Source organism: Patagioenas fasciata, chromosome 39 (genome assembly GCF_037038585.1).
Source record: "Patagioenas fasciata isolate bPatFas1 chromosome 39, bPatFas1.hap1, whole genome shotgun sequence".
Classification (NCBI taxonomy): domain Eukaryota; kingdom Metazoa; phylum Chordata; class Aves; order Columbiformes; family Columbidae; genus Patagioenas; species Patagioenas fasciata.
The window spans coordinates 986,429-1,000,867 of NC_092558.1; the positions used below are offsets into that span (position 1 = coordinate 986,429).

The 14,439-nt window shown below is 63.1% G+C and overlaps 2 protein-coding genes across 4 annotated transcripts; both read right to left on the reverse strand.

Moving 5' to 3' along the window:
• Positions 1-17: 17 nt before the first annotated feature.
• Positions 18-2,925, reverse strand: TRMT112 (tRNA methyltransferase activator subunit 11-2). The gene is made up of 4 exons (XM_065862185.2): positions 2,817-2,925; positions 2,174-2,275; positions 1,510-1,602; positions 18-176 (listed from the first exon to the last, which is right to left on the reverse strand). The coding sequence occupies exons 1-4, from the start codon at positions 2,892-2,894 to the stop codon at positions 75-77; spliced, it is 375 nt and encodes a 124-aa protein (XP_065718257.1). The 5' UTR covers positions 2,895-2,925; the 3' UTR covers positions 18-74.
• Positions 2,926-3,233: 308 nt separating this feature from the next.
• Positions 3,234-13,923, reverse strand: SLC3A2 (solute carrier family 3 member 2). Of its 3 annotated transcripts, none has more exons than XM_071801478.1 (11): positions 13,902-13,923; positions 12,849-13,381; positions 10,472-10,636; positions 9,386-9,477; positions 8,374-8,442; positions 7,797-7,843; positions 7,004-7,169; positions 6,537-6,686; positions 5,460-5,519; positions 4,075-4,429; positions 3,234-4,006 (listed from the first exon to the last, which is right to left on the reverse strand). In XM_071801478.1, exons 2-10 carry the CDS (start codon positions 13,279-13,281, stop codon positions 4,097-4,099), a joined length of 1,515 nt encoding a protein of 504 aa, XP_071657579.1. In that variant the 5' UTR covers positions 13,282-13,381; positions 13,902-13,923; the 3' UTR covers positions 3,234-4,006; positions 4,075-4,096. The 3 variants fall into 3 exon arrangements, with proteins under 3 accessions (XP_071657579.1, XP_071657580.1, XP_071657578.1); XM_071801479.1 differs by having other exon boundaries at positions 3,234-4,429; positions 10,472-10,571; positions 10,620-10,636; positions 13,902-13,922; XM_071801477.1 differs by having other exon boundaries at positions 3,234-4,429.
• Positions 13,924-14,439: the final 516 nt, after the last annotated feature.

A 14,439-nucleotide genomic window follows, 5' to 3' on the forward strand; every position in this document is an offset into this window, starting at 1 on the left:
TCCCCACCATGTCCCCCCCGAACTCCTGGGTCCCCTCCCGAACTCCTGGGTCCCCCCCCGAACTCCTGGGTCCCTCAGGGCTCCTCGTCGCTCAGCAACATATTGGGGACCCCCCTGGAAATGGGGAAGGAGCGGCCGGAGTGGGGGCAGCGCAGCGCCCCCTCCTGCACCTCCACCTGCAACCGGAAACACCACGTTGGGGACCCCCCCCAGGTTTTGGGGACCCCCCCCCCCCAAGTTTCAAGACCCCCCCACCCCCCTCCCATGTTTCTGGGACCCCCAAGTTTGGGGCTCCCCCCATTAGGTTTCAAGGACCCTCCCACAGTTTGGGGACCTCCATACATTTTGGGGACCCCCCCTAGTTTTGGGGACCCCCCCCCTTGGTTTTCAGGTCCCCCCCCATTTTTGGTCTCTTCCCCTATTTCCTGGTCCCTCCCATATTTTGGGGTCCCCCCTATTCCCATGTCCCCCCCATTTAGGGTCTCCCCATTCTAATGTGCCCCCATTTCAGGGTCCCCCCCATTATAATGTTCCCCTATTTTGGGCCCCCCTATTTTCAGGACCCCCCCATTTCCAGGATCCCATTTCAGGGTCCTCCCCCATTCCAATGTCCCCCTGAATTTTGGGGTTCCCCCCCCCATTTCGGGGACCTCCCCAGATTTCAGGATCCACCCCGTATTTCAGGGTCCCATTTTTGGGGTCCCTCCCATTCCAATGCCCCCCCATATTTTGAGGTCCCCCTCACATTTTGGGGTCCCCCTCATTCCAGGGTCCCCCCCATTCCAATGGCCCCTGTATTTTGCGGTCATCCCCCCATATTCCGGGGTGTCCCCCCCCATTCCCACGTCCCCCCATATTTCAGGGTCCCCCCCCATTTCACGGTTCCATTTTTGGGGTCCCTCCCATTCCACTCTCTCCCCATATTCTGGGGTCCCCCCCACATTTTGGTCTCCCCCCCCCCCATTTCACAATCCCCCCCCATTCCGGGGTCCCCACCCCCACATTTTGGGGTCTCCCCCCCCACATTTTGGGGTCCCCCCCATGTATTAAGGTCCCCACCCCATTTCAGGGTCCCCCCCTATTTCACAGTCCCCCCTCATTCCAGGGTCCCCCCCCCAATGTTAGGGTCACCCCCCAAATCCTGGGGTTGTCTCCCCCATATTCCGGGGTCCCCCCCCCATTCCGGGGGGTCCACCCCACATTTTAGAATCCTCCCCCATTTCAGGACCCCCCCCTACACTTTGGAGTCCCCCCCCATTTTGGGGTCCCCCCCACATTTCAGGGGGTCCACCACACATTTTAGAATCCTCCCCCATTTCAGGACCCCCCCCACATTTTGGGGTCCCCCCCCCATTTTGGGGTCCTCCCCCCATTTTGGGGTCCCCCCCACATTCCAGGGTGTCCCCCCCCCCATTCCGGGGGGTCCACCCCACATTTCAGAATCCTCCCCCATTTCAGGACCCCCCCCCTACATTTCGGGGTCCCCCCCCCATTTCGGGGTCCCCCCACCTCGAGCAGCAGGTGGTGCAGCCTCCGCAGGAACGTCTCATCGCTCTCGTACCCGGGGGTGGGTTCGGGGGGCAGCTCGGGGGGCTCCCCCAACTTTGGGGGGGGACACACACACAGAATGAGGGGGAGGGAGCCCCCCAAATTACCCCACATAACCCCCTCCAAACTCAGGCACCCCAAAATGGGGAACCCCCTAATTTGCCCCCCCCTCCACAATATGGGCCACCCCAAACCTCAGACCCCCCCATGAATTATAGACCATCCCAAAGTGGGTTCCTCCCCCCCACTCCCCAAATTGGGGATCCCCAAAAATGGGATCCTCCTGAACTCCGGGGTCCCTCCCCCGAACTCCTGGGTCCCTCCCCTGAACTCCTGGGTCCCCCCGAACTCCTGGGTCCCCCAACCCCCCCCAAACTGGGTCCCCCCCCAAACTCCTGGGTCCCCCCCCCAAACTCGTGGGTCCCCCCCGCACTCCTGGGTCCCCTCCCCGCACTCCTGGGTCCCTCCCGCACTCCTGGGTCCCTCCTGCACTCCTGGGTCCCTCCCGCACTCCTGGGTCCCTCCCGCACTCCTGGGTCCCCCCCGAACTCCTGGGTCCCCCCCGAACTCCTGGGTCCCTCCCGCACTCCTGGGTCCCCCCCGAACTCCTGGGTCCCTCACTCACGCTCTGCGCCGCCTCCAGCAGCGCCCCCCAGTGGAGCCGCGGGACCATCCGCGCCACGAAGGCGCCGTTGAACGGGACCGGGCGGACCCGGACCTCGGAGGCCTGGGAGAGGGGACACGGTGACACGGGGACCCAGGAGTGCGGGGAGGGACCCAGGAGTGCGGGGAGGGACCCAGGAGTGCGGGGAGGGACCCAGGAGTGCGGGGAGGGACCCAGGAGTGCGGGAGGGACCCAGGAGTGCGGGGAGGGGACCCAGGAGTGCGGGAGGGACCCAGGAGTGCGGGAGGGGACCCAGGAGTGCGGGAGGGACCCAGGAGTGCGGGAGGGACCCAGGAGTGCGGGGAGGGGACCCAGGAGTGCGGGGGGGACCCAGGAGATCGGGAGAGGACCCAGGAGATCGGGGGGGACCCAGGAGATCGGGGGGACCCAGGAGTGCGGGAGGGGACCCAGGAGATCGGGAGAGGGACCCAGGAGTCCGGGAGGGACCCAGGAGTGCGAGAGGGGACCCAGGAGATCGGGAGAGGGACCCAGGAGTCCGGGAGGGACCCAGGAGTGCGAGAGGGGACCCAGGAGATCGGGAGAGGGACCCAGGAGTCCGGGAGGGACCCAGGAGATCGGGAGAGGGACCCAGGCGTGCGGGCACCTGTATGAGGAGCGGGAACCCGCGCTCTTTGGTTCCTGGGACGTTGGAGCTCAGCAGGTTGTGTGTGAGCAGCTTCATGGCGGCCCCGCTTCCGCTGCGTCACTTCCGGCGGGGGGAGAGGAGGGGGGGGGGGAGGCGGGAACGCGTCTGCGCGGGGCGGTGGGAACTGGCGAATTCCCCCCGCACTCCTGGGTCCCCTCCCGAACTCCTGGGTCCCTCCCGAACTCCTGGGTCCCCCATTGAACTCCTGGGTCCCTCCCGAACTCCTGGGTCCCCCCTGAACTCCTGGGTCCCCCATTGAACTCCTGGGTCCCCCCCGCACTCCTGGGTCCCTCCCGATCTCCTGGGTCCCTCCCGGACTCCTGGGTCCCTCCCGACCTCCTAGGCCCCCCCCCCCCCCAGAACAGGTCCATGGGCACAAATGCAGGTTCGTTTATTGAGGATTTGGGGGGGGGGAACCCCCAAAACGCCCCCAGGGACAAGGGGGGGGACCCACAAGAGGCACAAGGGACCCCCCGAAATTGGAGTGTGAGGGGGAGGTACCCCAAAATTGGGGTACCCCCTAAAATTTGGGGTACCCTTAAAATAGGGGGGGGTCTAAATGAGACCTGGGGGGTGTCCCCCAAATTCTGGGTGATTCAAGGGGGGGTCCCCAGTTTATGGGTGATCAGGGGGGTCCCCAATTTATAGGGTGGGTTGGGGTCCACAATGAATGGGTCCTGGGGGTGTCCCCCAATTTGGGGGTGATCTGGGGGTCCCCAGCTTATGTGGGGTTCCCCAGTTTATGGGGGGGGTCCCCAATTTGTGGGTGATCTGAGGGTCCCCAGTTTATTGGGGGGGTCTCCAATTTGGGGGTGATCTGGGGGTTCCCAGTTTATGGGGGGGGGTCCCCAGTTTGGGGGTGATCTGGGGGTTCCCAGTTTATGGGGGGGTCCCCAATTTGGGGGTGATCTGGGGGTCCCCAGTTTACGGGGGGGGCCCCAATTTGTGGGTGATCTGGGGGTTCCCCAGTTTGTGGGGATTTGGGGGGGGGGGTCCCAAGTTTATGGAGAGGGGGGGGTCCCCAATTTGTGGGTGATCTGGGGCTCCCCAATTAGGGTAGGGCATCCCCAGATTTGGGGGTGGGTCCCCAGTTTGGGGGGGTCCTGGGGGGGGTCCCCAATTTGTTGGGAATCTGGTGTAGAGGGGGAGGGGATTCCCCCACTTCCGGGGGTTTCCCTACAGTTGATGGGGATTCCCCTATTTGGGGGGGGGGGGGGGGGATTCCCCCACTTCCGGTGTCACGGGGTGGGCGGGGCCAAGCCCAGCACCGCCCCCTCGTGGGGCCGCAGCTGCATCGCGTTCAGCTCCAGCGCTTCCGGTGGGGGGCGTGGCCCGTGGGTGCTCGCGAGCAGCGTGGCGCGCGCGGGAAGGCCGGGGGGCGTGGCCAGGAACGGGGGGCGTGGCTCCGGGCTCCGATTGAGCACAACCAGGAAGCGCCGCCGGAAGTCCCAGGAGCGTAGGAAGGCGGAGGTTCCAGATTCTGAGGTCACGGGTTCGAATCCCCCGCGCTGCAGAACCGGCTCCTGCGAGCGGAGGCGGGAAAGACGGCGGGACAGGGACAGAAGGACGGCCTGGGGGGGGACACACGGAATTGGGGTTAAAATCGGTGAAATTGGGCAAAACGGGGTGAAAAAAGCACCGAAAGTTGGGGGGGGGAACCTAAATATGGGGGGAAATAGTGAAATAATGGGGGGATGGATGGTGGGAATGGGAGGGGACACAGAATTGGGGTTAAAAGCAGTGAAATTGGGTAAAAAGGGGCGAAAAAAGCACTTAAAATTGGGGGGGGGGAACCTAAAAATGAGGGGGGGGAATAGTGAACTAGTTGGGGGATGGATGGTGGGAATGGGGGGGGGGACAGGGAATTGGGGTTAAAAGCAGTGAAATGGGGGGAAAACAGCAAAATGGGGCCAAAAAAATCCACCTGAAATTGGGGGGGAAAGCCCAAAATTGGGGGGAGAACAGTGAAATAATGGGGGGGATGGGAGATAGGTCTGGGGGGAATGGGGGGTTAACCCCAAAATTGGGGGGAAAACAATAAATAGGGGCAAAACCGCAAAATGGGGAGGGGAGAGGAACCAGGATGTGGTCCCTTTAAGGAGAAAATGTGTTTTGCCCCTTTAAGACCACGGGTTATCATTGCCCTTTTAAGAATAAAACCGCATTGCCCCTTTAAGGGCCCACCCTGTGCCATAGCCCTTTTAAGAACGTCCCGTGGCACGCAAACCTGGACGCGGCCCCTTTAAGGACTTAAAGGCTGCGTTGCCCCTTTAAGGCCCCACCCTGTGCCATCGCCCTTTTAAGAACATCCCGTGGGGCGCAAACCTGGACGCGGCCCCTTTAAGGACTTAAAGGGTGTGTTGCCCCTTTAAGGCCCCACCCTGAGTTGTTGCCCCTTTCAGAGCACAACCCGAGGGTGTTGCCCCTTTAAGCACAGACTCTGGGCCCATCGCCCCTTTAAGGCCGCGCCCCGGATGTTCCGTTGCCCTTTTAAGGGCGTGCTCTGGGTGTTGCCCCTTTAAGGAGCCATTGGGATGGGGAAGCCCCGCCCCCTCGTGGCAAACCCCGCCCCTCCCGCGCAAGCCCCGCCCCTTTTCCCACCTCGCTGCTGTTCCCGCCCTCCTGGATCTGCCCAATCAGCTCCCAGGGCATAGGGGTCAGCTGGGGGCAAAGGGCAAAGGTCAAGGGGGGGTATCACCCCTCCCCCCACCCCCCAAAATACCCCCAATGGCCCCTCCCCCCATCCCTTCTACAGCCCCTCCCCACCACATTTAAAATCCCCCAGACCCCCCCAACACCTCCCCAACCCCCCATAACATTCCCAACTCCCCCTCCCCCAACTCCCCCTCCATCCCCTCCCCCACGTCGTTTAAATACCCCCATTCCTCCCCGAACTCCTGGGTCCCTCCCGAACTCCTGGGTCCCCCTCGAACTCCTGGGTCCCTCCCGAACTCCTGGGTCCCCCATTTAACTCCTGGGTCCCCCCCGAACTCCTGGGTCCCCCCTGAACTCCTGGGTCCCCCCTGAACTCCTGGGTCCCCCATTGAACTCCTGGGTCCCTCCCGAACTCCTGGGTCCCCCCTTGAACTCCTGGGTCCCTCCCGAACTCCTGGGTCCCTCCCGAACTCCTGGGTCCCCCATTGAACTCCTGGGTCCCTCCCGAACTCCTGGGTCCCCCATTTAACTCCTGGGTCCCCCTCGAACTCCTGGGTCCCCCTCGAACTCCTGGGTCCCCCCCGAACTCCTGGGTCCCTCCCGAACTCCTGGGTCCCCCTTGAACTCCTGGGTCCCCCCTGAACTCCTGGGTCCCCCATTGAACTCCTGGGTCCCTCCCAAACTCCTGGGTCCCCCTCGAACTCCTGGGTCCCTCCCAAACTCCTGGGTCCCCCCCGAACTCCTGGGTCCACCCCCAGACTCCTGGGTCCCCTATTTGGGTCCCCCATTTAACTCCTGGGTCCCCCATTTAACTCCTGGGTCCCCCTCGAACTCCTGGGTCCCCCCCGAACTCCTGGGTCCCTCCCGAACTCCTGGGTCCCCCTTGAACTCCTGGGTCCCCCCTGCACTCCTGGGTCCCCCCCGAACTCCTGGGTCCCCCACTGAACTCCTGGGTCCCTCCCCGAACTCCTGGGTCCCCCTCGAACTCCTGGGTGCCTCCCGAACTCCTGGGTCCCCGCTCACCTGCCCGTCCCCGCCGGGGGGGTCTGTGAGCCCCACTTCGTCTCCGTAGTTCAGGACCGGGGGCCCCGGGAGCATCCAGAGCAGCAGCAGCCGCCAGGGGGCGCTGGAGGGGTCCAGGGAGCCCAGCGCGTGCTGCCGGGGGGAGCCAACCTGCAGGGGGCGCTGTCAGCGGGACCCCCCGAACGCCTGGGTCCCTCCCGAACTCCTGGGTCCCCCCCGGACTCCTGGGTCCCTCCCGAAGTCCTGGGTCCCTCCCGCACTCCTGGGTCCCCTCCCGCACTCCTGGGTCCCCTCCCGAACTCCTGGGTCCCCTCCCCACTTTTGAGTCCCCTCCCAAACCCCTCCCTCCCCCCCAAACTCCTGGGTCCCTCCCGGACTCCTGGGTCCCTCCCGGACGCCTGGGTCCCCCCCGAACTCCTGGGTCCCTCCCGCGCTGGGTCCAGGGCTCAGATTTCGGGGGCACTCACGCTCCATCCCAGGTGGATTTTGGGGTTCCTGAGGAGGTCGATGACGTCATCGATGGGGGCGGAGCCGGTCGGGAATTGGCCAATGAGGAGCTGCCCCTCCCCCGAGACGTTGAGCGCCCGGCGCAGCCCCAGGGGATCCTGGGAACGGGAGCCCAGCACCAGCACCCTGGGGGCAAAGGTCAGGGGTTACGGGGTCACGGGGTCACAGGGGTCACTAAGGTCAAGAGGTCATTGGGGTTATGGGGTCACTGACGTCACAGAGGTCACTAAGGTCAGGGGGTCATTGGGGTCACAAGGGTCAGGGAGTCACTGGGGTCACAGAGGTCACTAAGGTCAAGGGATCGAGTTATGGGGTCACAGAGATCACTAAGGCCAGGGGGTTATTGGGGTCACAAGGGTCAGGGGGTCACTGGGGTCATAGAGGTCACTAAGGTCAAGGGGTCATTAGAGTTAAGGGGTCACAGGGGTCACTAAGGTCAGGGGGTCATTGGGGTCACGGGAGTCAGGGGGTCACTGGGGGTCAAAGAGGTCAGGGGGTCACTGGGGTCAAAAAGGTCATGGGGTCAGCGTGATCATTGGGCTTGGGATTGAGGGGTCACTGGGGTCAAGGGGTCACAGGGGTCAGGGGGTCACTGGGGTCACCTGGGGGTGGGGGGAGGGGCCACACTGAGATGGGGGGAGGGGAAGGAAACTTGGGGGGACATGGGGGGCTATGGGGGGACATGGGGGGACATGGGGGGACATGGGGGGACATGGGGACACACACGGGGGGTCTGGGGGTCCCGGGTCTCACCCCCCCAGTTTCTCCGTCAGGTTCCTCCATTCGGCCACCAGTTCAGGCTGGGGGAGGGGCCAGGGGTCAGTGACCCCCAAGTGACCCCCACCCCCACTCCTGCCCCATAGAAACCCCCAACTGTCCCCCCATCCCCCGTTCCTGCCCCCCAAGTGTCCCCCCTGCCCCATAAGTGTCACCTCCACCCCCGTTCCTGCCCCATAAGTGTCACCTCCACCCCCATTCCTGCCCCATAAGTGTCACCTCCACCCCCATTCCTGCCCCATAAGTGTCACCACCACCCCCATTAGTGTCCCCCCTGCCCCATAAGTGTCACCTCCACCCCCGTTCCTGCCCCATAAGTGTCACCTCCACCCCTATTCCTGCCCCATAAGTGTCACCTCCACCCCCGTTCCTGCCCCCTAAGTGTCACCACCACCCCCATTAGTGTCCCCCCTGCCCCATAAGTGTCACCTCCACCCCCATTCCTGCCCCATAAGTGTCACCACCACCCCCATTAGTGTTCCCCCTGCCCCATAAGTGTCACCTCCACCCCCGTTCCTGCCCCATAAGTGTCCCCCCGCCCCATAAGTGTCACCTCCAGCTCCTCGACGGCGTCCAGGAAAATCCCCTTCAGCCCCCGACCCAGCCACGCGGACACGGCGCCCTGGGACAGACACACGGACACTGACCCATAGAAACCCATAGACACCCATAGAACTCATAGAGACCCACACTGACCCATAGGGACCCATAGGGACCCATAGGGACCCATAGAACCCATAGAGACCCACACTGACCCATAGGGACCCATAGAGACCCATAGAACCCATAGAGACCCACACTGACCCATAGGGACCCATAGGGACCCATAGAACCCATAGAGACCATAGGGACCCACAGACACCCATAGACACCATAAGGACCCATAGAGACCCATACAGACCCATAGACACCATAGGGACCCATAGAGACGCATAGAAACCATAGGGACCCATAGAGACCCACAGACGCCCATAGACACCATAGGGACCCATAGAGACCCACAGACACCCATAGACATCATAGGGACCCATAGAGACCATACGAACCCATAGAGACCCACAGACGCCCCTAGACACCATAGGGACCCATAGAGACCATGGGGACCCATAGAGACCCACAGACGCCCATAGACACCATACGGACCCATAGAGACCCATAGACGCCCATAGACACCATAGGGACCCATAGAGACCATGGAGACCCATAGAGACCATAAGGACCCATAGATGCCCATAGACACTATAGGGACCCATAAAGACCCATAAACACCCATAGACACCATAGGGACCCACAAAGACCCATAGAGACCCATAGACACCATAGGGACCCATAGAGACCCACAGACACCATAGAAACCCATAGAGACCATAAGGACCCATAGAGACCCATAGAGACCTATAGACACCCACAGACGCCCATAGACACCATAGGGACCCATAGGCACCAATACACAACATAGGGACCCATAGAGACCCACAGCCCCCCACCTCCCATAACCACCCCATAGCTGCCCCACATCCCCCCTAAGTGCCCCATAACCGCCCCCCAGCTGCCCCCTAACTCACCGGGAGCTGTGGGGTGAGCCGGGTTCTGTTCTCCCCGCCCCACGGCTGCGCCCCCCAGGGGTCGGGGGTCAGATCCAGAAGCACCCGCAGCCCTGGGGGTCACAGGGGTCACGGGGGGGCCCCAAAACCCCCCATGGGGTCACCCCCACATTTGGGGACCCCCCCCCATTCCCATGTCCCCCCATTATTTCAGTGTCCCCCCCAGATTTTGGGGTCCCCCCCATTTGGGGTCCCCCCCCATTTGGGGTCCCCCCATTCCTGTGTCTCCCGTTTTCAGGATCCCCCATTTTTGGGGTCCCCCCCCCACATTTCAGCACCCCCCCCCCATCTTGGGGTCCCCCCCATATTCCCGGGTCCCCCCCCATATTTCAGGGTCCCCCCCAATGTTTTGGGGTCCCCCATATTCCCGGGTCCCCCCCCTACTTCAGGGTCCCCTTCAATGTTTTGGGGTCCCCCCCATATTTCAGGGTCCCCATTATTTTGGGGTCCCCCCCATTATTTTGGGGTCCCCACCACATTTTCAGGATTCCCCACACACTTCGGGGTCCCCCCCCATTGTTTTGAGGTCCCCCCCATATTTTGGGGTCCCCCCCATTATTTCAGGGTATCCCCATATTTCGGGGTCCCCCCCATTTGAGATCCCCCCCCCCCAAATTCCTGTGTCCCCCCATTTCCAGGACACCCCCCCCCCACTTTGGGGTCCTCCCCATTCTTGGGCCCCCCCCATTTCAGAGTCCCCCCCATATTTTGGGGTCACCCCCCCATTTCAGGATCCTCCCCCATTTCAGGATCCCCCCATTTTGGGGTCCCCCCCATATTTCAGGGTCCCCCCCATATTCTTCTGTTCCCCCTCATTACTTCAGAATCCCCCCATTATTTCGGGACCCCCCCCCCACATTTTGGGATCCCCCCCATATATCAGGGTCCCCCCCATATTCTCGTGTTCCCCCCCATTGCTTCAGGGACCCCCATAATTTCAGGACCCCCCCACCACATTTTGGGGTCCCCCCCCCATTTCAGGTCCCCCCACATTGTTTTAGGGTCCCCCCGACTTTGGGGTCCCCCCCATTATTTTGGGGTCCCCACCTCTGTCCTTCGCCTTCTTCAGCAGCTCCTCGAGGTCCCCAAGTGTCCCCAGGGCCGGGTCCAGCTCCTCCAGCAGGGGGCGCTGAGCACCCAGGGGGTGCAGGGGCCCCAGGATCAGCCCCTGCACCCCCAAATCTGCCACGTGGTCCAGGTGGTCGGAGACCCCTGGGGGGACCCCAAAATCAACACTGAACCCCCAAATCAACCCCAAAATCAACCCTGAACCCCCCAACTCAACCCCAAAATCAACCCTGAACCCCCAAATCAACCCTGAACCCCCAAATCAGCCCCCGCACCCCCAAATCCACCACGTGGTCCAGGTGGTCGGAGACCCCTGGGGGGACCCCAAAATCAACACTGAGCCCCAAAATCAACACTGAACCCCCCAAATCAACCCCCAAATCAACCCTGAACCCCCAAATCAACCCTGCACCCCCAAATCTGCCACGTGGTCCAGGCGGTCGGAGACCCCTGGGGGGACCCCAAAATCAACACTGAGCCCCAAAATCAACACTGAACCCCCCAAATCAACCCCCAAATCAACCCTGAACCCCCAAATCAACCCTGCACCCCCAAATCCACCACGTGGTCCAGGCGGTCGGAGACCCCTGGGGGGACCCCAAAATCAACACTGAGCCCCAAAATCAACCCCAAAATCAACCCTGAACCCCCCAACTCAACCCCAAAATCAACCCTGAACCCCCAAATCAACCCTGAACCCCCGAATCAGCCCCCGCACCCCCAAATCCACCACGTGGTCCAGGTGGTCGGAGACCCCTGGGGAGACCCCAAAATCAACACTGAGCCCCAAAACTGAGCTCATGGGACCCCCAAATCTACACTGAACCCACAAACCTCCTGAAGCCCCAAAATCAACCCTGAACCCCCAAAACTCAGCTCCTGGGACCCCCCCAAACCCCTGAACCCCAAACCCCCAGGGACCCCAAAACTGAGCCCCCTGAACTCCCAAACCCCATAAATCCCCCAAATCAGCCCTGAACCCCAAAACTGAGCTCCTGGGACCCCCAAACCCCTGAACCCCCAAATCAACCCTGAACCCCAAAAATCAACCTGGAACCTCCAAGCCCCTGAACCCCCAAATCAACCCTGAACCCCCAAATCAGCCCCAAACCCCCAAATCAGCCCCAAACCCCCTGAACCCCCAAAATCAGTCCTGAACCCCCAAACTGCCCCCCCTGAACCCCCAAACCCCCTGAACCCCCAAAATCAGTCCTGAACCCCCAAACTGCCCCCCCTGAACCCCCAAACCCCCAGAACTGAACCCTCTGAACCCCCAAATTCACCCCCTGAACCCCAAAACCACCCCCAGGGACCCCAAAGAGACTGAGGGGGTGAACCCCAAAACTGACCCCCCCCCCCCCCAAATGCTGAGTCACTGCCCCTCCCCCCACGATGAAACTGTGGGGAGGGGTGGCCCCAGATGCCTGGGTCCCTTTTTGGGGGGATCACTAATACGGGGGTTCCCTCCCCGAACTCCTGGGTCCCTTTCTGGGGGGGTCACTAATGGGGGGGGGTTCCCTCCCTGAACTCCTGGGTCCCCCCAAACTCTCAGGTCCCCCCCTGAACTCCTGGGTCCTTTTTTCGGGGGGTCACTAATAGGGGGGGTTCCCTCCCCGAACTCCTGGGTCCCTTTTTGGGGGGGTCACAAATAGGGGGCCCCTCTCTCCTCCCCGAACTCCTGGGTCCCTCCTGAACTCCTGGGTCCTTTTTTTGGGGGGTCACTAATAGGGGGGTTCCCTCCCCGAACTCCTGGGTCCCCTCCGAACGCCTGGGTCCCTTTTTGGGGTGCATCCCCTCCCGAACTCCTGGGTCCCTTTTTGGGGGGGGGGGTCACTAATAGGGGGCCCCTCTCCCCTGCCCGAACTCCTGGGTCCCCCCCCGAACTCCTGGGTCCCACCCGAACTCCTGGGTCCCTCCTGAACTCTTGGGTCCCTTTTTGGGGTCCCTCCCCGAACTCCTGGGTCCCTCCTGAACTCCTGGGTCCCTTTTTGGGGGGGTCACTAATAGGGGGCCCCTCTCCCCACCCCGAACGCCTGGGTCCCCTCCCGAACTCCTGGGTCCCTTTTTGGGGGGTCACAAATAGGGGGCCCCTCTCCCCTCCCCGAACGCCTGGGTCCCCCCCCGAACTGCTGGGTCCCACCCGAATGCCTGGGTCCCTCCTGAACTCTTGGGTCCCTTTTTGGGGGGGTCACTAATAGAGGAGTTCCCTGCCTGAACTCCTGGGTCCCTCCCCGAACTCCTGAGTCCCTTTTTGGGGGGGGGGGTCATAAACAGGGGGCCCCTCTCCCCTCCCCGAACTCCTGGGTCGTTCCCCCCCCCCCCCCCGAACGCCTGGGTCCCTCCCTTCCCCTCTCACCTTTGAGATCCCCTCCGAAGGGTTTTGGGGGTGCCCTGTAGAGCGCCCCCTTTTGCCACCAGGGTCCGGGGGGGTCACAGCGGGGGGCTCTGGCCACGATGGCCGCGGCCGCCCCCACCATCCCCAACCAGCCCCCCCAAAACAGCACGAGCAGCAGCGCCCGCGCCCTCCTCCAGGGGGCGGTGCCGGCCGCGCGCAGCACCTCCTCCTTCCCCAACCCCGTAAAACGGGGGGACCCCCCCGCCCCCCCACTTTGGGACCCCCCCAACATCGGGGGGGTCCCCCCTAAATCATCTTCATCCTCCTCGGGGGGGATTTTCACCATTAACCCGTTTTTCTCGTTGATTTGGGGGGGGGGAGGGATCGGGCCCCTGAGGGGCAGGATCGGGCCCCTCGTTGGTTTTGGGGGGGGAGGCAGGATCGGGCCCATCATCGGGGTTTTTAGGGGGGGGGGATCCCCCAAATTCTGCTGATTTCTCGGGGTCCAGAGTCGCCAGTTCCAGGTCGCGGGGGGGGGACGCGGGTTCCATCACCTGAGGGGGGGGGACACCCCAAAAGTAATTGGCTTTGTGCCCCCCCAAATTCATTAATTGACTTTATGCCCCTAAACATCATCAGGACCCCCAGGATTAATTGATCGGCTTTGTAACCCCCCCCCCAAATTAATTAAATTGACTTTACACCCCCCCCAATATCTTCGAGACGCCCCCCCAAATTAATTGACTTCACACCCCCCCAGGGCACCCCAATATTCTTCAAGGGGACTTAAGGTCCCGCCCTGAACCCCAAGATTTAGGGGGCCCCCCCAGCACCCCAAAGCTTTGGGAGGACCCCCCCGAACCCCTGGATCTTTAGCCCCCCCCCCAATATCCCCGGACACCTCGAAACCCCCCCGAGAGCATTTGGGGGGAGCCCGAGACCCCCCCATGGGGTCCCAAAATCCTCAGGGGGGTCCCAAGGCCTCCCCGCGGGCCCCCCAAACCCCCCCAGGACCCCAAAACCCCCCCCGGAACCCCCAAAACCCCCCAGAACCCCCAAAGCCCCCCCCGGTACCTTCCCGCCGCCGCCGCTGCCCGACTGCGGTGGGCGGGGCCGCGGCGCCGCTTTTATAGCGAGCGCAGACCACGCCCACTACGCCCATAACCACGCCTATAACCACGCCCCGGCCACGCCCCTAGCGCCGCAGGGCCGGGCGGATCAAAGGGCACGAGGTTGGGGGTGGGGGCGAATCCATTCCGGGGGCGTCGCGGGGGGGTTGCGCGATCCGGGGGGGCAATTCCCGCCCTCTGCGGGGGGGGACCCCCCGAATCTTCGGGTTGCGGCCCCTCCGTGGCCCCTGTGGGGGGGTCCACCCACCCCCGGCTCCTCCGGGACCCCCCCCCACGCAAAGCCGCCATTTTGTTGTCCCCCCTCCCCGTTTCCGGCGCCGCCATTTTGCTGTACCCTCCCAGGCGCCGCCATTTTGTTGCACCCCCAGGCAGCCGCGGTTTCCCCATAGCCCCGAGGCAGCCGCCATTTTGTTGTACGCCCCCAGGCGCCGCCATTTTTTGTACCCGGGGGGGGGCTCCATTTCGAGACCTCCCCCAAACGC